At 34.9% G+C, this 25,781-nt stretch overlaps 1 protein-coding gene across 1 annotated transcript in view; it reads left to right on the top strand.

Annotated features, from left to right (window-relative positions):
- Nucleotides 1-25,781, top strand: part of Mccc1 (Methylcrotonoyl-CoA carboxylase 1) — a 518,283-nt gene that overhangs the window by 67,878 nt on the left and 424,624 nt on the right. Inside the window, exon 4 of the mRNA XM_023389291.2 lies at nt 18,315-18,649. Within this exon, the coding sequence (XP_023245059.2) occupies nt 18,315-18,649 (335 nt within the window). The remainder of the gene's footprint in view (nt 1-18,314; nt 18,650-25,781) is intronic.

Consider the following 25,781-nt stretch of genomic DNA (forward strand, 5'->3'; position numbering starts at 1 on the left):
TAAAATTTTAAAGACTATTGTCTCTGTAAAATTAACGAATTGTAACCACGAGATAATCGCTTTCCTGTATGTTTTAATGTAGGTATGAACCACCTTAATCACTAAGTTTTTCAGACGTACTGCTTAAATAAAATATTTTGTAGGTACTATGAGCAGTACAAAATATTCTAACGCAAATCCGCAAACTTTCTTTTCTTAGAAGTCTGAACAACTAAGCGCCCAATAGCTATTTCTTGCTCTCTCTGTTTGGTGTAAAAGGTAAATAGAGCTCCACCAGCTCATTTTTCTTTTTTTGAGGGAAATTAAAAACTGTCTGGTAGGAAGTTTGGAAATAATTCAGAAGCCGAATTTGCTAATTATTTAAATCTCTTCGGTGTAATGCTAATATATATAAACCAAAACAAAACGTAAAGAATTAATTCAATTATTCGTATAGTTAATGCGGTTCTCATTTTTACTATTATGCATAAAGTTTTACATATTCAATGTGTGATACTTACTTGAATAAATTAGTCCTCTCAAATTCATGGAAAACAATTTAAATACCTACTTTCGACTTGTCAAAGTACGTGCATTTCTTCGATTTTAATAAATTTTCTTAATTGCTTGGTACGCTTTTATATTGGTAGCAGGCCAACAAAAATACACCTTCTGGATCATTACTCAATATCTGACAAACATAATTATCAAGAGAAATTTGACGAACACCTATAAGAAATAAAAATAGAAATAAGTATTGGCTTTACTCTGTTATAATAATATTGTAAAATAAGGGCGATAAGCGTTACTCATTCGTGTAACATGCTGTATCTTTAAAAACGAAAAGCTTGGACTAAGATTTTACTATCAGAAAGGTGACGCTCCGTAGTGTCTTGAATATTAAATTAAAAGTTTGTGAAGATAATGGTTTGTTTATTATTTTTAAAATAGATTAAAATTTATGTTTGAATAATTTTCAAAGAAACCGCTAGACTTCAAATGATTCTTTAATTTATCTGATTATATTTCTGCCCTTATTTAAACAATAAACCAATAGAAAGAAATTAAAATAAAAGCACCGTGAGTATGTGAGTTGACGATGTTACAATCTTCATTATTATGTACGTGTGACAGTGAACCCTGAGGAATGTAAGATTGATTTGTGTTCAGCGACTGAGAAAAGATGGGTTTGAGTAGTGTTAGACTTTCACTTGACATAAATTGACTGTCACTGCTGGTTAAATAAGTAGGTGTCACATTTGAGGGTTGCAAAGCAGAATTATACATGTATTGATACGAGCGCGTGGTGTCTCAGTCGGCTAGGTCGTGGATTGGCACGCCGGAAACCGTGGTTCGATTCCCGGCCAGTGCGACTTTTTCGGGCAAGTACCTCTGTGATTTTTCACACGTGCTTTTTCACCATGCAGTGCTCCTCGTGAAGGGTTTAGGCGACCTTCTTGCAGCAAAAATTCCCTAATTTCCCCCTGCCCTCCTTCTGTAATGGGAGGCCTCCCATCCTTTTCCTTGTCCCTTCCCCAAGTGCTTAGTGTCCATAGTAGTGCCCTTTTCAAAAGGAGCCGGACGTAGAGCACTATAATATAAAAAAACAAAAACAAAAAAAAACAAGTATTGATCATCTATAGCTAGAAATTATGATAAAAAAATCATAAAAATGTTCAATAAAATATTTTTTGAAGTACTCATCTCTGTATATGAGAGTGTCCGTTATGTACCAAGTCAAATTTTTGATCAGCCACTCAGCCACCTTTTGAAAACTCTTAGTTATATGCAAAAATGAGAATCTGGAGCCTGAAAAACAAAGAACTATAGAGTTAACAAGTGCCACCAGACACATCTTGATTTCCTAGATTTCCTAGTCAAATAGCACGGAATTTTCACTTTATAACCTTGTTTGATTTTTCTGACCACTTTCAATATATTTTTAGATTTATAAATCATACTATTAAATTACGTATTGCTTAAGCTTGATAAATTGTTTTTTTTTCAGCTTAAAATTAGCAAGCTAAAAAAGTTAGACTTTTTTTAAACGTTTCTTTCTTGGAAGGCTTCGATGATTAAAATTGAATTTTTTGAATTTGCACACTTCAAGTTGAAAAACGTTGATTTTTCAAGTCCAAGTGTCCAAGTGATTTGTAATTTAATTTTATGATTTAAAAATCTAGACAAAATACTTAGGGGTTAAGAAAATCAAACGAGGTTAAAATGTAACGATACCATGCTATTTGAATAAAAGATCAAGATGTGTCTGAGGGCACGTGTTAACTTTTAAATGTTTTTGTTTTCCAGACTAAAGATTTTCATTTTGGCATATAACTAAGAGTTTAGAAAGAGTGGATGATCAAATAACTGTATATGGTAAATACGGACATTCTAATGGGCATATATCGAAGGCTTTTCTTATATGCACAGCTGATTCAATGAACAGAAAGTTTTCGTATCTATATTCAGGCAATCCGCTTTTTTCTTTATCGGACTACATGAGCCGTATTAGAGTAGGCCGTCGATATGGATGTACGTATTACATACATGACGTACGCACATAAAGATTTGGCACACAAAAAAATGTTATATAAAGTGGAAATAAAACACAGACACATAAAACGTCTATGTACATAGGGGAGTCAAATAGGACATTTAAATGCTCATTTTAATGGACAGGTTTAAAAAAAAAATATATGGTATAAATATTGATATTAACGCATCAGTAAAGACACACCGAGGTGAATGAACACTTCTGCAACAACTATATATTTACAGTATCATTTTTCAGTCAAATATAAATGCGGTTATTATCCAGGCACTGACAAATAAGCCTACGCTACGTGTAAACAATCTAAATTTTTACCTTGTTCGATACAAGTAAGTACTGGGCCTAAGGATAAGTAATGCAAGACAGCATTGAAGGATATGTAAAAATCCTAAAAATTTAAGAAAAATCCCAAATGAGAAAAAATCTGGATAAGATGCTTAATGACTGTTACGGTTAGGAAATGCCAGTACTTAATTGTTAATTTTTACATGCCTGAGGTGCATAGTGGATGCGGACGGTAATGTTTAATTCCCTAACACCAAGACACGCCAAATCGTATACCTATATATTCACCTCGTTTGTGAGGTTAAGAAATGCGTTATACAGATTTCACAATAACCTCGCTAAGCTTCGCCTCAGACGTTAATTTTTCCCCATAAAGTCTGGTTGACCTCACTAACTAGGTACGTGATACAATATTTTACTATAAAATACGATTTTGAATATTTAATTACATTATTGGATCATAAGTTTCGCGATTGCGTACCAAGATGCATTATGTGCATATAAAGTATACCCAGGACAGTCTAATAAAAAAACAAAATACACTTACTTGTGAAGATTTCTTACTGTAGCTTTCATGGTCCAATGAAAAACGTGTAGTAAACAGTGAGAAACTGATAAATTATGTACAACTGCATATACGTATGATGGCTGTACTGAAATCACTGCATTTATAATAACAAAGACAAAAAATCTGCTATTTCAAAGGTAAGAAGAGCACTCTGTATTTTCTTCTAGCTATACCTATACTAAAGACGACGGAAAGTGCAAATATATATATGGTACGCCGTGCGGTATACTGAAGCTGTACTTGTTTAGCTCGCGTGCCATGCTGAATCAGCATGGGCTCAGAGCTAATGCAGTACTGTTGAGTGGAGAGCAGCAGTAGAATACGTGTTATGCATTTGCAGCACAGAGACTCTGGCTTCCTCAGTACGTCGCACCATCTCATTTAGTACGAAGCATCTGTATACTAGTTTTGCATCTCTCGACGCTGCGACTGTATAGTTTTGGTACTATTTTAGGGTGCACAGCTAGTATGCTCGAACAATACGGTGGCTCACGGTCTGTATTTGCACCAGAATTCTCTGGGTGTGATAAAACAGAAAAAACACAAACTGGAATTATTAAACTGTAAAGGTGAGGTATAGATAAAGATAAAAATAACAGGTATCTGAAAAAAATTTTCCCTTTTCGATAAAAAGTAAAGGATTAGCTTCTCTTTACCCTATGATGAAGTAATCTCATAAAAATATCTGAGTTAATGTGGAGAACCACAGGGGTAAGTGACCCATATTGATCCTATGGTGAAGAATCTTTACAATACATTCCTAGTTTTTGTGGGGGCTGTGGAGTGATAAAATCGCCCTGTGTGTACCCTTATACAACACATTAAAGAAAAAAATTTCCAAGTTTTTGTAGAGGACTGTAGAGGGCTGTTAAAAAGAAACTGAAACTTCGGAGCGGTGTGGGGAAATGTTACACATTTGTTGTTTGATAAAAATTGCGAAGAAATTTAAATAATTTTTTCTTATTTTGTCGGTGAGAGGGATGAGAGATGTGGGGCCGTCAGAAAACAGGATAATTATAACGTTTCCTAAAAATATTCTCAGTTTTTGTGGAGGGTCATAGGGGAAAATGAAAAGAGTTTTACCTAATTTTATGAGAAGATGATTTGGGGTTTTAGTGGCTACTAAATTCGTGAGAAGGTTGTGGGGGCATGGGGATATTTTACACATTTTTTGTTGGGTTTAATTGACAGAGAAGTAAAGGAAATTACCCCTTGTTTTTTAGGAGAGGTTGTAAGGGGACCATAAGGGGGTGTGGGGGATGTGTGCTCAGATCCATCAAAATAATATAATGGAAGGCACACATACACACACATCTTACATAGATATACATTCCTATATTAAATAGTCATTCAGGCCGAGCTCTCCACACCCTAACAAAAATTTATGATTACCTCCTCTCTCTGCACCTCACCTCCCCTTAATTTGTTCTTGCACCTTTTTGCCACCCCTCATTCTCTTTCTTCAGTTTTCGTGGCCCCTTCATCCCCTTCCGCTGCTCTTCAATTTGTTCTTACGCCTGCTCTCCCCCCTTCCCTTACTGTCTTTTTAGGATTTTCTTGCCCCCTCCTAAGCCTCTTCTTATATACAGTCAAATTTTTTTTTATTTCCAGCTAAAATTTATCTAATACAATCTCGGTCAAAGATTCCTCGTAATAATAATTCAGTTTGGTAGATTATCTAGTTTTTTCACACTGCTCATGACGCAAACAGTTGGACGTGTTGATCTTTTTTGTTGTTGTCATTATGTAGATGTGTGTATGACATCATATACGTACGTGTAATTACAAAATTTTATATTATGGTAAAATGATAATAATAGTGGAGATCATCGCCAACCAATTTTTTGGTGGAACCATAAAAGTGTGCCTTATATGAAAAATGACATTTATAATCTTACTAATAAGTAAAGCTAAGTCGGTAAAATCGTTGTTATCGCTAACCGCAAAAACTACTCAACCGATCTTGCTAAAAATTTGCGTACTAATTCTTGACACTTCCTAGATGGTTTTAGTATAGTTTTTATTTTGAAATTATTAATAAAAATACTAATAACTAAGCTCAAAGTTTTGTAAAAAATAAGCTAGTTTTTCACTTCAGTACAGTAGGATCCGCTAGGTGGCGTAGAAGTAAAATCAAAGTTACCTGCAATAGAACTAAGAAAGTCTGGTTATTATATGTCAGAGCAAAGTATCGAATACCACATTTAATCATCGGCAGTGCATAAAGCATAGAGCTGGGAGTCGTGTAGCTGCGTTTTCCTGCTACCGGCAACACTGTTCTCTAATGGATAGAAGGGCTACGGCGCATGAACGAGTCCATAGCGATATCCTCCAATCATTTGGCTGGCGCTGCTCTACGTTTTCAGTTGTTTACCACCATTAGGGGCGTACAACATTTTGAGAGGTACTAGGGGAATCTGGAAATCACCATCCGCAACCGAGCAAAACCCGCCTTATGTTAGACTTCAAAAAATGTATACGCCTGTTGGTCGTACTGGTTGCATCCTCAAAGTTAAATTTCATCAGGTTTCTATAAGTGCTGCAACCAGAGTCTGGGGCAGATACTTCCGTTATGACCATCAGGTGCCCTGACTCTCAATTAGTCCTTCCAGATCCAACCGTTCAGAGACAGCTTCAGCGATGGCCGCATTCACGGAGAACCTCTAGGCGGCGTTTCGGCTGTCTCCCGCCTGGAAACGCGTAATAGCTGTGATATGGGCAGGGGCACCAACCCCTGATGGCCAAGCCCCCTAGATCGCTCGTACCCTACTTTGACAATTTGTACTTTCAACATTCGCCAATGGCCTGTTCGACAAGACTTTGTTGCGTCCGCTTCCTTATGGAGGCGATTTTTGAAAGCGTGGAAGCTTGTCCAGATTAGCGTTTCTAAGGCAAGGCTTGTCCTTATTGGCAGCATTATTTTTGCAGCCGGTTTTCAAATTTGGCCCTCAGCCTTCCAGACGTGTTCTACTCCATGTTTGATTCCTTACTCCGAACTTGTAACCAGGTCAGCCTATCTCAGTGGAGAGGGACCTCTCCGACGATCCGATTTTTCAGTTCACGACCTTAACGGGGTAAACCGACTGGCCGTGGTGTACTTCTGGCGACACATACCGTTGCTTGACGTTCTTGCGTATCAAGTCTTTGAACCGAGTCAATCTGGGCTCTACTCGTAACAAGGCCGTGACCCTTTCTTGTCATTAGAGGGATCATCCACTCTCAGCGTTCTGAAAGAGCAATGCCACTGTCGTTGGGGACAATACGAGAGTCAGACAATTGCTCAAAGCAATTTTCACAGTAAAGGGATCCAATTACTAACCATAACTGCGTTTTTGACTCGTCTGTATACATGGCACTAAGAGTCACGCGAAGATTCAGGTTTTGGACCATAGACATCCCGCTGCCCCCAAACACAGCAATCTTTGCGCATATACATTTCTGGAAAGATTAAAGAGACGTCACTTCACAACCAGGTGGTCAAGCCAAGTCCTGGGTCTCTTTTCATGCAACTTTACCCCACTCACGACCTAGTGGGAGTCCTTGAAGCATCAAAGTTGATTACCGTATTCAGAAAAATCCTCTCCCCTGACCAAAAGTCACTCGGGTGTGCCAAATTTATACCCTGACTTAAGTGAAGGCCCCCTGAGATTTCCGAAACTAGGACGCTTGTTTCCATGCCAACTTGTTCGGGAGTAGCCGCTTCACTTCACCTTCAATCAATATTGTCAAAACATTTTGATCAAGGAGAAGTTACTCCCGTACTGGCCGCTTTGCAAGTGTCTTCACTCTTAATACTCGCAGCGTTGTCTATTCAGCACCGCGTTGGAGGTTACGGATGAAGTCCTTAGTAAGGGTACAACAAAGAATTTGCTTCCCTATGGTTTCGCTAAATTCTCTAATGGACAAGCGATTTACGTCGAACTCCATCCTGAACCACCAAGATTTACGAGTGCCACCAATAAAAAGGTGTTCTAAATGCCAACGTCTTCGGCGAAATGCCAGAAGACGTGTCTAGCCAGAGCATAATTTAATCTAGCATTTTGGGGTTTCATGGACATTCTTCCAACCGTCCTGGGGCTACTAGGGCAGATTTTGCTACAACAGTAAGCCAGGGAAAACAACCTTGAAAAGATCGGGCAGCTACAATGGCCTCCTTCTTAATGGTCGTCCCAACGGTATACTCACAGAAAAGGTATTCTCTAGGCCTACTTTCACGATGAACAATGAGTGGTTGGTTATCCGAGGAATGACCCGAAGATGAGATATTCTTTCGTTAGCGGTGAACCTTCATCCAGCACAGTCTCCTTACACAAAGACACCATAGGCAAGTGTCAAGCTACCCGCAACCAGCTCTTCATCATGAAGAATAATAATAAGGAGTAGTTGGAAGTTTTACCACTGGCACTTTTTAGGGCCATTATAAGTATTTACGTTTACTCCTTAACCATCAATCTCATCGATTCTTTTGAGGGCCACCTAAGGTTAAACTACCTTGCCAACAAATACATTTTTATTTCTGGAAACGATTCCTTGACTAAAAGACTATGTTAAGCCGTCCACTATTAAACCAAGTCAGTCATTCACTGGCAGACGTCACGAGCGGAGTTGTTCGTTACAAGGCTGGGAACCCTGGTGACCGACGACCCTAAATTACCCTCTCGACTCTAAGCTTCAATCAGGAATCAGCGATCCTCTCCAAAGTCTGCGCTGGGCAAACCTATAACAGCTATATAGGAAAAATAAACTTGAGCCAACAGGACAGTCTCTAAAGTGCAAGTATTACGGACCAATCTCTCCATTTCAGATCACCAAAACAACTGAGTTTACAAAAAAAAGGTGCTTTAAACAGTAACGTCTTCGGCGTAATACCAGGAAATGTTAGGAAAGAGCTCTACAACTAGCTTAAACGCTTCAGACGATGTAGTTTTCCTCCTGATTAGTCTGGTACTACAATAACAAGGCAGAGAAGATCACCCTGAGGTATAGAGGCAGTCAAGTTTGCTGGAAACTTCAGTCATGGAAACTTTGAGTAACAGAAGAAAAAGTTTGTAAAAGTAGGAATTTACACATTATAGTGTCATTTTTTGGCTCAAAGTATAACTGATGGATAGTATGAAAAAGTCTAAATCATACCTTAGCCAAATACAAGACGGCGGATTTCACATTACCGTGAATAAACCAATATGGTAGCCCATTTTTTGTAAATTCTCAGATTTGCATTCAATTTGGTATAATAGGGTTTTCGGGGTAGTGGATTACGATCCCGAGGTCGGATGTCTAAAATTCAAACTGGTAAATCCAATGTGGCAGACGAAATCTTTGAAAGATAACACATTCGATGACATTATTTTTGATATAATTGTGTTTTGGCAGTCATTAATTACAGTGACACACTCGGAGATCGCACTTTCGACCCTACCGAGAGCTCATCCATTGCATCGACATTACAAATCCCTTGATCACACTGACGTCTTTGACCATGTGCTTGCATCAATGTTTAACATGTGGTTGTTTTCAGGGCACCTCCACGTGGTGGCGGGGGAGATACTTCTAATTCGTAAAAATGAATAGCGGCTTTGGTACTTGTAGAGTAAATATAGACGAAACGAAATACGTTTGAAAAATGTACCAATGCTGGTTAACAACTTTTAACAGCCAGTTTTCGAGAGAACTTTTTTGCGATTTTTGCTGTGGTTCGCGAAAAGTTTAAAACTGATTTTGCTGAAATTTTGTGTGTATGACAAGGACTATAATATTTGCCTTGTGTTTAAGTTTCAGCTCTAAATATTGTATAGGATGCGAGTTATTGAATTTCGAAAAATGGCTCAAAGTGGCAGTTTTTTGCGATTTGCGAAAATACGGCTCATCTAAGTTTAACTCAACGCGGCTCATTTTGTTCGTCTTAAAATTGTTCATCTTTTTTATGAAATGCTTTTTCATGTGCGATTCTGCAGTTTTCTTTTAGACGCAAAAAACATGTTCTGGCCATTTTTGCCATTTTTTTGAAGCTTTTGATGACATATCTACTTGTTAAATTCTGCGTCTATTTGTTATCACGCATTAAAACTACTAGCCTAGTTTTATCGAGGTAGACAGAATTTTTGGGATATCGTTATCATTTTTAGCTAATTCTACCATACTATGTGCCATTGTTGATAGCTTAGAAGCCGAGAGTTAAGCCAAAGTTAACGCTAGTAGGTACATGATCAATAAAACTTATTGCCAGAAACTCCTTTTAATATAGATATGACTAGTGAATTGAAAATATTATATATGTGCCCAGCAGTATTTGGTGAAGTAAAGTGTTTACTATTTTTTATTTTATTTTATTTAAGTTTACGAATGAATAAGGTATTTTTACTTTTGACGTCATCATGCAAAATAGCGAGTTCTGCGGGACAAAGTTTGGATTGACACAATAAGTTTAATCTTGACCATAAAATTTATTAAGATATTCCAGTTACTCGATTTGGTTACAAAAACTTTTCCTTTTCACGAGCTGTAAAATGGGTATCAGATATACGGCATTTTTTCTTTAAAAGTAACTAAAATCGATAAATAAAGTTATCGTGAGCAAAAAGTAATGCCGGAATTTAAAAATGTAGCAACAATCGATATTTAATTATTAATTACAAATTTGTATTGCATGACATAACATCACGTAAATAGCCTAAAACTCAGCTTAAGTGAGAAGTGTAGATTGTTTGACTAGAGTGCGAGTTACTCCGATACCTCTGTATAGGGCGTTTCACGCGAAACGTCCTAGGCCCGCCGTGCGAGCTCTAAAAGTTACTGTTTTCAGCTTATTTTCTCGGCCTTATTCCTATTCTAAAAAAATAATAAAAATAGTATTTTCGATGTATTTTTCAGTCAGCTTTCCGATAGTATGGTTAGTTTTCCGAAAAAATTTAATATTCAATGGAAAAAAATACAAAACATGCTATATCTGGAAAAAGGCATTTTTAATATTTTTTTTGATAGGCTAGATAGAAAGCTGAGGTTTTTTTTCATTGAAAACGTCTTTTTGCACAGTGTGCTCTTATTGAAAAATTCGAATAAAACAATACTAAAGAGTAGACGTTCCGCCGTCTGAACGCGCGCCAAAAGACCGGCGCCACGCCACGCTCCGATATCTGATACTCATTTCACAGCTCGTGAAAAGGAAAAGTTTTTGTAACCAAATCGAGCAACTGGAATATCTTAATAAATTTTATAGTCATGATTAAACTTATTGTGTCAATCCAAACTTTGTCCCCCAGCCCTTGCCATTTGGCATGATGACGTCAGAAGTGAAAATACTTTATCTTACAAGGCTCTAAAGGAGGATTGCTGAAAAATGAGGAATTCCTAGAAGTTTCCAACTTCAAAGTTGTGAGTACTTTTTCTGCATTAACGAGTCACTCAAATTGACCAAAACAAAAAAAATCTGGTTAAGAATCATGTGCTTACAATGTATAGTATTAGTCATATACTAATTATACGAGTAGTAATAGTCCTATATAGCACAGTTTCTGATGGTGATGGTGACTTTAAATGTAACAAAGAAAAAATTGTTCGTACAAGGAATCAATCTATTAAATAGGGTATTAAAAATCTTGACTCTGACACCGCTGCTAATCTTGATAATAAAAGTGTGAGTGAAGAAAAATCAAGAGCTGCTGAAGTTTGACAAGAAAATGTATTTGAACCTTTAAAATCATCAAACAGCTGTAAATCTCTAGTTGCTCCTCAGGTTTTAGTAAGATTTAAAATACATATTTTCTAATCGAGGTACATAGATAAAACTAAAATAAACTATCAATGTGACCTGGTTACCCACGGTTCAGCAGCCCTCCAACTTTACAATTTTTCTGGCTGATCGAATAGCTGCTCAGCATTTGGATACTGGTTTTAGTACTAATCCCAGTTTACATTCGTATTCTCTTAACCTGGAGCAGACAGGCTATGATATGCAACGTAAGACAAGTATATTAAGTGATCAAAGGTTTCGTACTTATTTTTTTCACGCACAGTATTTATAATTGTCAAATGGATTGCACAAAATAAATTAAGAGCTTGTAGAATGAATCTAGCCGTCATTATTGTGGGTGGCTGTGATCATGGGAAATTATATTAACTCTGCTGATAAGATATTGGAGAACAATAGCAGTGGATTAATAAGCAGTCCTAACAACTACAAAGATTCGATGAGAGCTTTTGACTTTAATTTATTTCAGTTTTACTTTAAATAGTATTTAAATGATTAAGGTACGTTACTCTTACAATAGATTTATAATATATAGTAAAGCATTTTATTTTTTTACATTACGACAAATTCTTGCTTCTACATTTTTTTATTATTCCGTTATTTGGCCTCTTCATGCACATTACCATCAGAAATTTTAGTAAACTAATGTTTTATCGTTATTTAAATGAAGGTTAGATGAAAATCAGTACAGTTGCATCCTGATATAGCCAAATAGCACTGCCTTGCTTCAGAAGATTATCTAACTCTAATTATTGAAAAGTGGAATTAGAGATTTGTAACCTTACCATTAAGAACCGTCTAAAATCATTTGAAAGGCTCGCCTTGCTTGCCTTAGGGCAAATTTTATTAATTACCCTAGTAGCACATAGTAAGTTTTAAGAAGCAGTCCTATGCACTTCTTATGCCATTTTCACGTGATTGCGTAAAAAGTGCACAAATTGGCTCCTTAAAACTTACGTTGTGCTACTAGGGTAATTATACTTAAAAATGATTGGGTTTCTAATTGCTGATGCTTGTTCGGCTAAGAAAAAAATTTATCAATGAAAAATTCTAAATATATTTGGATTACAAATTGCTGATTCTTGCTCTCCCAAAAGCACATTTTATTGATAAAAATACTAAAAAATTGTTGATTTTATAGTCACCATTGTTTGTTTGCCAAATAATATATTTATTCATTAAATAAACTAAGAAATAGCTAGGCTACTCATCGCTGGTGCATGCTTTTTGCACTGGCTCGTGTGATTATCAACAAAGGAAGACTCACTGTGAAAAAATTTCTTACAAAATTATAATCATTAAATAATATAAAGAAAAATTGATTTACAACTAATTTAGGGCATTTAAATAAATATACAATCAAAGGTCTGTGCTTATTATCCTATTTATCTTTACTTTTGTCTCTAGATTTTTGATTAACTCTTCTGTTAATCTTGCCGTTGTCTTTATATGATTTCTAGAGTAGTATGTTTTGCTATTTTTTACTGATTTTTAACGTTTTGCAAGCTTAATATATTCTTCATTGATAAGTTAAAAGAACAAACAAATCCAATATAGAATAATAAGGAAAGAGGACAATGCCATTGCTATTGAGAGGTTATTAATCAAAACACTGAATTTCCTTTATTTGATTTACTAGTATTTAGATGTACACAGTCTTTCAATCGATCTGTTGCGTACTCTGGTCATGAATCGTCTGGGTAGGTACACATGTTGTACATGTATGTCCCCACATACATACTGTAGATACTACTTATCATTCATACACATACACCTCCGCAAGGATACTACATCTTCCCCCTATATAATATCATATACTACAAATGTGTATTACTTACTTGAAAGCACATGCTTTTGGTTATGATTTCTTTCCCATATTATTTCTAGTTCGACCTCTCCTAAGTAAGTAACTCCGGTAACCAACTCTTTTAGTACTCGCCCTTTAGTCTGAGGACTTTCCCCCACGACAGTCCGTGACCGTTATAATGCTGCCAATCTTAAAATAAGTTGTACAATTTTCGGCTTGATTCCATATTTGTCTGCCTTAGAGCTAGTACATCATATTTTTTGAATCACATTGTTTTAAATGTGAAAATTGAATACGTAGTTCACGATTGAAAAAATACTTTTCTGATGTTTGATTTGTCACCGAGGGAAGTGTATTTCCGTAATCAATTAAAAATTGTTGTCTAGTCATTTTGAGTGAATACGTTTAATTAAAAGGATCATTTTGTCATTTAGTGGCCCTAGAAAATCTGCGCGTATTCTGTGCCATGGAGTAGTTGGCTAAGCCCACAAAGTTGAGGTTATTAATAGGATTTTTTTGTGTTTGTGTTCATCGTATATAACAAATTATCCTCTAAGGTTGGCAAAACGAACCCGCAAGCCGAAGACTTTATTCTTTAATACCAAAATGACTAAAGTTCTCTTAAAATTAGTTTTTATAATTTTTCTTGCACACACCTTCTGTGGTCCCATGAGACGCAGTTATTTTCTATCGACATTGTTTTTTTGTTTATGCCAAAAGATTTTTAACATGTCATTATCAGGTTGTTTTGCCGTCTTTATATAAAGTAATAAATTTACACAATACTATGTCTCGTATATACTTTTAAGTTCGTTTCCAGTCAAGACTAGCGAAATCATAGCTACTAATATTATTTCCAAACATATCAGGAATATCATTAAAAATTTCTATTGTCTTACAGTTTTCAGTTGTTTCTATTGGTAATCTATTCAACTATTCAGCATTATTTTTACTACATTTTATTTGTCTTGTATCGTATTAAAGTGCAGACAAAAATGCAGCCCATCTTTACAGAGTGCGGCTACTATAGCAGGAATTGATGTTTGAAGATGGAAAATTCTACTAAGTGCCGTATTATCAGTTTTTTAAATAAATTTGTGTAAATAAATAAGTATTCATGAAACATTTTTATGCCAATTATAATTGATATCCCTTTTCGATCTAATTGAGAATAATTACGTTCACTAACCTCTAAGATACGACTAGCGCTCCGTATAGGGTGGTCTAACACACCAATTGTGTATGGGATAATATAGCAGGAATTTTATATAGAGATGCGTTACAACTTAAAACGATTTCCTTATTTGGATTTAAATGCACCAATAATTTTTCAGATGTTAATTAACATGTCTTTTAAAAATATCATCAATTGAAATTTTTTACTTTTTTTAACTATGACAATTTTTGTCCAATAGCTGTGTTAATTGTTTTAAAAAACAATAAATACATTGGCCTATAGCTAGCTAATAAATATTACTTTAGAAGCTTGTGGAGCTAGATAAAGTACGAAAACACTAGTTTAAAGCGTTTTAATTACATCTATTAGAGTGGCTTGAATTGAGCAGTTTGATCATCAATTTCAGCGCTGCAGTCTGAACTAATTGGCTTATTACTTGGTTCGGTTAATTTATTTTTGTTTTCATCTCTGATTTTATCCCAGGAAAAGAATTAACAGTTTTATTTGACGTTTTAGCATTTCCGTGGTTAGCTATACCTACCAGAGAGTGTAACTATTGCCTGGCCAACAAAACCAGTATCTAAAACTTGGACACCAAGACACATTAAAGTTTTACTGATTTGTTTGAGCCAAATTCGCAAACCATGTTGCCTCCTCAAGATAAGATTTTTGATAGACAAAAAGCGTCATAAAATTAAAAAATAGAGCTGTAAGAAAAAAGCAATTGGATTCCAGACAATGGATAGTACGCTTCTTTCATGGTTTTTTATGGTGAGGTTACAAATTTTTAATCCCACACTTCAATAATTGGAAATAACTTTTCTTTTGTAGCAAGGCATAAGTGTGTAGCTATATCAGGATGCCGTTGTACTGATTTCCGTCTAACTTACGTTTGAATGATAATAAAAAATTAATACATTAGAATTCCTGATAGTAACGTGTGTAAAGAGGAAAAATAACACAACGCTGTTAAAATGTAAAAGTAAGAATGTGTCGTGATATAAAGAATAAAATGCTCTACTATAAATAATAAATCTTTTAAAATATTGCTAAGCAACGTACCTTGTTTATTCAAATACTATCCCAAGTGAGACGGATATGGATTAAACTCTAGCGCTCTTACAGGGCCTTTGTGTTTATCAGGACTGCTAGTTGAACCGTTGTTAGCGTCTCCAATATCTTGTCAACACAGTTCATATTTTTTTTCCCATAATCACCCCGGCTACCAAGCGTCAGATGATAATCAGCTGATAATCACATGTAATTCTGGTATCATATCCACCTGGTATTCATCCGATTTGCTCGTGATCGTAACCTGATTTTCAGCTGATTTTCACCTAATATGTAATTCATGATAATCAGCTGATTATCGGTTAGAAATCAGCTGAATACCAAGGGAATATTATGTGAATATCGGGTAAATTCTGTTCAGTAAGCTTCCAGCAAAGCTAAAAATCAGGTGAAAATCAGCTAAAAATAAGGTGATAACAATGAAAAAATCTGGTGAATATCAGTTGAATATCATGCCAAAATTTCAGGTTATTATCAGCTGATCATCATCTGACGTTTAGCAACCGGGGCAGCCACGCACAGTAATGACATCTACATTCATTCTGGAAGCTCTCCAAATTGTTTTATGCAATCTCTTTAGTAATTGTATTTAAATCAAATTTTGCAACTCTATGAATATTTTAGCTGTGCGTGAAAAAAAAAGTACGATACCTTTCATCCATCGGCATACAAGTCTTGAGATGCATACCATAAAATAGATGATTTAGATTAAAAAAATCAAAATCCAAACTGGCATTTGTATTGAAACTAGCATCCTACTGATACTGTAAACTGTAACCTCTTGGTTCTTGATCAGGTTGTTTGTTCTTTTTGTCGATTTCATTGCCTTGTTTACGCAGGAAACGTAATCACGATCTTGTGATCGTTAACCACTGAGATATTCTCGTTTCTCAGTAATCCGATTGCGAAAGCTGGCCCACAAGCTTTGTTATCATGCAACCACAGTTCTATTTTAGTATGACTTAACAAATGTAAAGTACAAGATCACTAGAAAAAAACCCTTCATCTCAAAAGTGTCCCTTCCTCATAAATGTCAGTTGATATGTCATCGGAGATATCATCTGCCATGTCATCTAATATGTCATGTCAATATGTCATCTGTTACTTAACTGAAAATATTAAAGTTGATAACAATCTATTAAATTATGCATAATATGGCTCTCTTGTGTACCGATATGGTGTTATTATCCACCTGAAGCATCGAAGATCATACCTAGTAAAGCTTGAAAGCGTTGAATTTTTTTATTTAACATTAAAAAAAAAAATTCCAGGTGACACGTCAGGTGATATATTAGCTGATATATCAGATGCCATATGCCACCTGATGTGACATCGTAATTATTTCAAAATGTAAAATAAAAATAGTAAAAATCAACTCTTTTGAATATTAATTTTTTAAGTTGAGTTACAGATGACATATTGACACCATATATTAGCTTACTTGGTAAATGGTTTCTCAGATAACATATTAGCGGACGTTTATTAGGCGGGGCACCCAACGGCTAAGGGGCCGAGTGATTATGACTACACGAAACAATATACGAATGAGCCTTCATTTGCATGAGAACCTCTGTTGTAGCAGAAGATGCTACGACACTGTCGGCAGCAACTACCGTATAGAGACTCTGTGATTCACATGGACGGAAAAATCTAATACGTGTGTACATTTTTATGTCTCTTTCTGCTTCTATGTAGATATATCGATGCCTTGGACGAAGACTATGCCCTGCTTCGAAACCTGACGAAGACTATGCCCTTTCTCTCAGTCCGGACGATAATTATGCTTTTTACCCTAGTCTGAACGAAAACTATGCCCTTTTGGGAAATTGGACGAAAACTATGCCCTTTTGGAAAATTGGACGAAAACTATGCCCTTTTCTGGAGTCCAGACGAAAACTTTACCCTTTTTTCTAGTCGGGGTGAAGACTATTCCATTTTTTTTCGAGTCTTGATAAAGATGTTGACCATTTCTGGAGCCCGGATGAAGTGAAATTCATTTAGTTCACCTTAAATTTGTGTTTGTTATTAGATATATAGTCAAATGTATTTATGTTGTGATTGTTGTCTACAGTTGTTGTAATATACACTTTATGAAATCTTAAAAAAGCTCATTCTTTTTTTTTCAAACACTTACTAAAACTCCAAATTGTGAAGCCACTAGACCTGCTAAGAATAATGATTACGTGTTGTTTTTTATGAACGCGTCCGTAGATTCATGTGCATGTGAATCTTAATGTGAAGATAAAACTTATAACACAAATACTTTGACACAAGTATTGCGAAACCTTGAAATGTTTAATCGTTTTCAGGAACTTCGTATTTGTAAGCTTTTTCCAGTGTAATAGTAGCCGCTAGCCGCCAAAAGCATAAAGCAGCAAACCTGGAGGGATTTTTTAATGGGAAGTAGAACACAAGATGGGTCAGTAAACAATATTTAGATGTTTTTTAACTTATTTTTTGTCCGGACGCGGGCATAGTTTTAGTCTGGACTCAAAAAAAATGGCACAGCTTTCGTCCAGACTAAAAAAAAAGGGCATAGTCTTCGTCCGGGTCGTCAAAAGGGAATGGGGCATAGTTTTTGTTCAGGACCAATCAGGGCACGGTCTCCGTCTGAATCGTCGATATCAGCTCTTCTCAGCTGTTTGCATTGAGTGAAAATTTTAATTTTTCGGTTAGGATTATTAAAAAATAATCCTCCAAATTTTACGTCAAAAATCCGATTGACATTGACTGTTCGTTAATCTTAACGGAACATAGCAGCGTTAGTTAAATAATGCCACTGGTACCATCGACCATCGAGCGTTACCGTGGCTCACGTAACTTAACTACTGGCTTCCTTCGTACGGACGAGCAACTTGCATGAGAACCTTTGTCACAGCAGAAGACGCTACTACACTGTTAGCAGCAACTACTGTATACAGACTCTGAAGTTAGCTTCAGGAAAAAGTACGCCCTCCTCACTTCTCTCATTCTTGTATGCAAATGGTGGGCCCTAATTTTCTGCCATGTTGAAATTTTCTGTGCTACTGTTGCGTGTTAGGTCTATTGTTTATGCGTGACTTTAAGTCAACTACTACCTTAAATTTTTTGATAATAAAGTTTATTAATAAACACAAATTATTTCTATAGGATATCATGGCTATGACCAATCTGATTCAACATTAGTAAAAGAAGCTACAAATCTTGGTTTCCCACTGTTGATCAAAGCTGTTAGAGGTGGTGGAGGTAAGGGTATGAGAATTGCTTGGAGAGAGGAAGAATTTTTCCAAGCTTTGGAGTCGGCCAGAACTGAATCTTTAAAAGCATTTGGAGATTCGTCCATTCTTCTAGAGCAGTATATTACTAGACCAAGACACATTGAAGTACAAATATTTGCTGATACCTATGGAAATGTAGTTCACCTATTTGAAAGAGACTGTTCTATTCAGCGAAGACATCAAAAAGTCATTGAAGAAGCTCCTGCGGTTAGCAAACCAAATTATTTTTAATAAGTTACTTTTTTGATAAAAAAATTGGATACAAATACAGAGTAAATTTACTCAAAGACTCTTATTTAACATGAATATTTTTATCATATGAGCTTTAAGACATTTATTTGTAGTGAAGTGATTTGCTTGTCAAACAAAAAAGCTGCTTAACTTATATCCGAAATTTCGAAAACTTAGTAGAATTTTTATTATTTCACCTTAAATAAAATCGTGATTTTTTCATGGAAATCACTTAAGTAAGAAAACTCAAATTTTCACAAATTCTATAGATGTATGTACATAATTCATAAGTGTTCTTTCTTATTCCCATGAGTTGACTGTGGGGTAGGGCTGGCCGTGATGGTGAAAAGTTTGATGCCTGTTGTAAACTTTAGTGCGCATTTTAGTGGAACTTTCAATTTTAGCGCCACAAACTATCAAGGCGTAAAAATGACGTCAATATAGATATCACTATACGTATACATCAAGGTATGCACTGAAGTTTGCGAGAGGCATCAATTTTTTCGCCATAGCGTCCAACGTCGCGTATGAGGGTAATTATGTATTGTCAGATAGTGACAGTGTGCTCATTCAAGAAGATGCGCTAAAATGATGAAGTGTCCAATATTTTTCGCTAAAATTATATGTTTAAAGGTAAATGAATTCCTGCTTGGTTAATTTGTAATGAAAAAATTATTATTATATACACTTTATTTAAGTCTTTGGGCAAGGATTACATTGCTATGCAAGAAATAGTTCATATATTTATTTTTAAGTGTTGGGCGCGCTGGTGCACACACGCTCTTCACAACGCTCTTCTGTATTAAATATATTAAAAGTAATTTTTACTCCAATTTGTATTCTTATAACTTAGTTTTTCATCATATTAACTGGTTTTATATTGTTTGGCACGCCTGTTTATTCGTTATATAGTAGTCGCTGTTAATTGGTTCCTAACCTTATACACACTCGTTTTAGTAATGCCTAACCCATGCATTGAACAATCAATGATGCCCTCCACTACTAGCGCTACAGAGTATTTCTGGACTGTATCTCTTGTAAGCTCTACCGATTGTGGCCTCCCTAGGTGTAAAACTTCAACAGGTAGTGTCAGGTAGATTATATCACTTAATACATAGAGAACGCTGCATAAATTATAGAATCTCAAGTAGTATTATCCAGGTAACAGTAAAAAAGGCTATACTCTTGACCTATTGTATAACATTCATATTCTACCAGTGCAGTCTAGTGATTACCTGGTCAACACTGACAAGTATAATCCACCAGGCTTCTTTGAAACCTTTTACGTTAATCTGTTTGGTCATAAAAATTTCTCTGCTCATTGGAACTTTTTAAAAGCTGACTACAACGCATGAAACGATGACCAAAACTCTACGGACTGGTTTACTGTCTTAAGTAACTCTAGTGTCGATTTTATTGTTAGTGTTTTTTATTCCACAGTATGCACTGCAATCAATAACTCAGTTCCCATGATTAATCGTTCTAATAGTTTATTCTTTTCTAGAAAGTTTACTCAAGAACTTGAAGACCTTGTATTTACAAAAAAAATGTGCTCACTCAGTCAAAAATTTATAGCTATAAATAAACCTCTTTTATATTATAGTGTTTTACGTCCGGCTCCTATAAAGGGCACTACTTAGGGCACTTAGTACTTGGGAGAAGTAAGGAAAGAGGGATGGGAGGTCTCCCATTACTGGGAGGGGGGTAGGGAAAAATTAGGCTATTTTGCTGCGAGGATGTCGCCTATATCCCTCCTCGAGGAGAATTTCGTGGTGAAAATGTACATGTAAAAATTTACAGAGGTACTTGCCCGAAAAAGTCGCACTGGCCGAGAATCGAACCATGGTCTCCCGCATGCCAACCCTCGACCTAGTCGACTGAGCCACTGCGCGCTACATATACACCTATAATTACTAGCCATAATTATAGTTATAGCTATAGATGTAGCTCATTGTAGCTGTTACTTATTGATCTTATTATAGCTATAAATTTTTGATTGTTTATAGAGTTCTAAAAATGACTGGCCATCTATCTGACTTTGTAAAGTTTACGCGCATTAAATCTTTATGTATTAGTACATCTACGCAATCTTATAAGGACTGTATAACTAATGTCGAAAATAGTATTTTGTCCAGTCCCAAAACATATTCATGTCCATAGAATCTCAGTAAATCTTACGGATTGTTTGTAAACATATACGTCTCCATGACTCAACTAGCTCTAACGCAATGGGGACGGCTACACTAAGCTACAGACCTATCACCATACTTCCCACTTAAAAATATTTATCTGATGCTATTGTCACACATAAGCTATGGGATTCGCTACTTTACATAAACGCTAATCAGTATGGCTTTGTCTCACAAATTTACTATTACTAAATTCCTTCTATACGTTGATGTAGCTTATATAATGTCCCTATGGTCCACAAACTCAGCATAGATTGCGTACTGTAGGTAAGAGAAAAAAGGCGTCACATTGACAAAAATGTGCTATCCGTGATCTTCTGACGTCAGCGTGACGGATATGTTGTCACATAAGTCCACATTACCATATATTGTCGTCACTTATAGTAATAGTATTGTGTCAGTGACGCCATTTTTCTCTTAGCTACAGTACGCCATCTGTACTGCGTTTGCTGATCGTAGGGACCTCATATCTACTCTAAGGCATTCTATTTAGTTAATCACAATCTACTCAGCAAGCTTTATAATTTTGGGATTCGTGGCGATATGTTATCCTGGCTTAAGTCTTATCTCACTAACAGGGCACAAATGGTGACATCATCTCCAATGCCTTTCTCATGTTGTCAGATATCTCTCAAGGGTTGCATTAAGGGCCTTAACTCTTTATCTTGTTTGATAAACTGTCTGCTGTATCCAATTGCCATACTCTTTTCTATGCTGATGACGTTAAAATCTACACTCCTATTAACTCTCCTTACAATTGCAATGCACTTTAGAGAAACCGCGACGCTGTAGACTATTGATGATTTGAGAATAGGTGATCGTTCTGTGCCAAGAAATGCAAGATCCGCTGTTACAATAACTGCAGAAATAATAATTTTACAACTATGTTATCTCTCTATCATACATTGGCATAGCTAGGAATTTATCTTAGAGAGGCGGCATTCAAATATATATCTGTCAAAGGATGTATATATATATATATACGAGTGGGGCTCCGCTCCCCTGCGCGCTCCGCGCGCCAACCCCCCCTTTTATTGTGTTATAAGTGTAATTTTTTCGAAACAAGGTTTGTATTAAAATTTTTCAAGGCCTTAAAAAATGATAAAATTAATTGTTAGTATGAAAATAATATGTTGAAGTATATTCGACAGAATTCGAAAGACTACAGCATTTTTTGAAAATACTCGGGAATACATGTTCTACGCTGGGGAATGATTACTGGGCTGCTTCTAAGGAAATATAAAGAACAAGCTGCTAATTTCGAATAAAAGTGGTAAAGTTTACATAGACAGAGAGATGTGCCCTTGAATTTTTGTTGGTGAGCTTTATTATTTCTTCCAGTGGCTCCCTTTTTTAAATGAGCTGTCTATACTGTATGTGTCAATAGATATTTCTAAGCTCTTCTAACTATATATGCCCCCTGCGCGCTCTGCGCACCAACCCCCGTAATTGCAAATTAGATTTACGAAGTATGGAAAAATACCCGAATTATATTAATTGTTACTTAAAATTTATATATGTAATAAATGTATATTGATCATAATTAATTACATGAATTTTTAACCATCACTTTTTATTTTCCCTCACTAATAGCAGCTATTTCTATGGGATTAGTAGAACACGATTTTCAAAACAATATAATTTTTGAAGAAGCATGTAACGTTATGCTGCCTTTTCAACTACGAAAATTTTTCGCATGGTTTATTATGTCTGAAAATTTTTTTGGTAATATTATTTGGAAAAAATACTAAAAATTTTTTATTGAAAATTGTAAAGATGATCAAAATAAAGCTCTTTTACATTGAAACAAAATTTTTAATTCTGAAAATATGTCTTGTAAAGATTTCAGTTTACCAGAACCAACAGAAACGATAAAAAAAAATATTGATACTGACAATGATGAAAGAATATTTTATAACATAAATTCCATGAAATAATTTTACAACTCAATCATGATCAATGTCGAATTTTTCAAGAAATAATAAAATAAAAAATAAAAATTTTTTTCATCGATGGTCCTGGTGGATCTGGAAAAATTTTTCTATACAAAAGATTAATTTATTATTTCATATCAATTGAAAAAAAATTCTTACAATGGCTTGGACAGGTATTGCTTCTATTCTGCTTCCAAAGGGAATGACCACTTACAGAACTTTCAGACTTCCTTTGGAATTAAGCACTATAGAAAGTGCATTCTTCCAGTTTGAGTCAGATAAACAAAAATTACGTAATGTAAAAGTAATTATTTGGGATAAAGCTTCTATGGTACCAAAAAAAGTGTTAGAAATCGCTGATAGGACTCAAAAAGATTTATCTAGTGGTAATAAACCTTTTGGAAATAAAATAATAATTTTAGGTGGAGACTTTCGTCGAATTCTCCCAGTAGTAAAAAACGGAAGCAAAATTACTATTGTTCAAGAAAACATAAAATTTTCCAATTTTTGGCCTTTATTTAATATTTTCTATTTAAAAAATAATATACGTTCAATTAATTAAAAATTGTCTTCATTGCTACTGGATGTAGGAGAAGGCAAAATTAAAACTTTTATAATTCCTCAGACATTAAAATCAAATGATATATGTTCTTAAATTTTTTATAATGATGATGATTATTTTATAAGTAAAACTATATTAACATCTCACAATAAATACACTCACTTTTTGAACAAAAAAATTTAAAATAATATGGTAGGAACATTAGTAACGTACTATAATATTGATAAAGCAAATTACAAAGGAGTAGATAAATTAGACGATAATATTTATACTAATTTCTTTACAGAATATTTAAATAGTAGTAAAGAAAGTCTTTTTTCACATGAATTAGATTTAAAAATCAACGCTATTATTATGTTGATACGAAACTTAAACATATCTGAAGGACTTTGCAATGGTACACGATTATGAATTACAAAATTATTCATATACAACATCGAAGCTGGAATAATCTCAGGTAAAAAAAAAGGAAATAAAGTCTTAAGTATAAGTATAACACTCTATACAAACAATTCTTCTTCACTACCATTTATATTGTACGGAAAACGATTTCCATTTATCTTAACTCTTCCTATGGCTATCAAAATAGTAGGATTACTTGAAAAATGCAAGAAAATGAAAGAATAACTACCTTATTTGGGGGGGAGCGGGGGGGAGCAAAACCTCGCTCTAAATCTTACGATTATATAATATAGGAAGAAAGATATATATATATATATATACACTCTCGTAGAGTCTCATATATCTCTGTTTCGGCGTAGTGAGAGGAGATTTTATAATCCTAAGTTATCCTTTTTTCTGTCATTAAATATATTTTTTTTTAAATTTAATAAATTTAACATTATTGATCCACTACCTCGTAATAAATATATTTAACATAGTAGCACAGCTCATTTTTTATTTTTAAATTTTCACGTGCTCCTTCGGGGGACGTAAATTTTGTTAAATAGCACTCGCACAGAAAAAAACGAAAAATTCGAAAGTAAAAATCCAACAGCGAAAGGAGTAAAAAAAGTTTTTGATAGAGTTTTAATTGACATTCGTGTGTCAAAAGAATTTATTTTTTAAAAAGAAGAAAAGTTTATGAAAAAAGCCAAAATGTCGGATGAAGTAAAAATTTCAGTGTTTGATGGAAAAAAAATATGAGTGTTGGAAAAGGAGAATCACGATCACTCTTAAATTAAAAATGTGCGAAATAGTAGCAACTTGAGCCAGGGCAACGAAAAATAAAAAAGAGTAGATCGAAAACAACTTAAAAGCGATTACTGTAATATATCGTAGAATTTCGAATGATCATTTACAGTTTGTAATGGATAAGGAAACAACGTACGAAATAATGAAGAAAACTGATAAAATGTACATAGAGTCTACTGCACAACAAATGCTATAGTCGGGTAAGGGGTTAAATCTTCCCTTGAAAGAATCAACAACAATTGACAGTACAAAAAGTCATGCAAAAAGACGCCCTCAGCTGAATTTTTAGATCTCTATGTCACCCCTGTTCACCCTTCACCTTAAAACCGTGATTTTTTTATTTCCTTTTTTTTAGAGGCATTATTAACTAAAAGAATTGAAAAAATTCATAGTGGTGTATATTTTTACTGCAAACAAGCATGATTTTTTTAAAAATTTTTCGAGCTAAACTGGGCTAAAAAAAAATCTTGTAACATTTCAATTTGTTTTAAAGTTAAATTTCTAAAAAACGGCTGACTTTCGAAAACATATTTTTGGTGTATTTTTTTCCGTTTTTTCAAATGGCAATGAAAAATTTAAGATAAAATTGGTGGAACATTGTCAAAAACTGAAAAAACTGGTGGAAAATTTTTCGCTTTTTCTAAAACCTCATTACATCTTTAGTAAAAATAAATTCGCTTATCAAATCCTGCGGAAAAAAATACATGGAAAACATGTGTCGTGGTTGTAAAAATATTAAAAAATTTTTTTTGGTATCTCAAATCCAAGAACAAAAATAAATAAACCTCTTTTTTTGTTACTTTGTAATTTATAAGTCATTTAAGACAAAAATTGCAAGCATAAGTGTAGGAGAGCTATTTCTTCACTTGAAGCCTCCCCATGCGATACTGCGATGGCAAATGTCGCTATTCGAGGTGTTAACTCACCAGTGGCGCCGTTCTTGTGAGAAAAGTTGGAACCATCACCTACCATTTTTTTAAAATAAAGAGTAACGCACTACTTGACTATGTCGGATATTACACCGTAAAAACAGTGATTACCTCTTACAAGTCTCTTATTGTCTTCATAATTATCCCCCTTTACCTGCATAATCCACAATATTTATGAAAAAACCATTTTTTCACTTTGAAACAAAGAGTTTGAGCTAGAATTTTATGACAGGTTAAGATTTAAGCTAACTTCATTAGACGGGCGCCATGAGTTACTTAACGGCTCGAAGAGTGTTTTTG

This window comes from Copidosoma floridanum, unplaced genomic scaffold (assembly GCF_036245765.1).
Source record: "Copidosoma floridanum isolate Cflo_tuat_1 unplaced genomic scaffold, Cflo_Japanese_pri ptg000005l, whole genome shotgun sequence".
Taxonomy (NCBI): Eukaryota; Metazoa; Arthropoda; class Insecta; order Hymenoptera; family Encyrtidae; genus Copidosoma; species Copidosoma floridanum.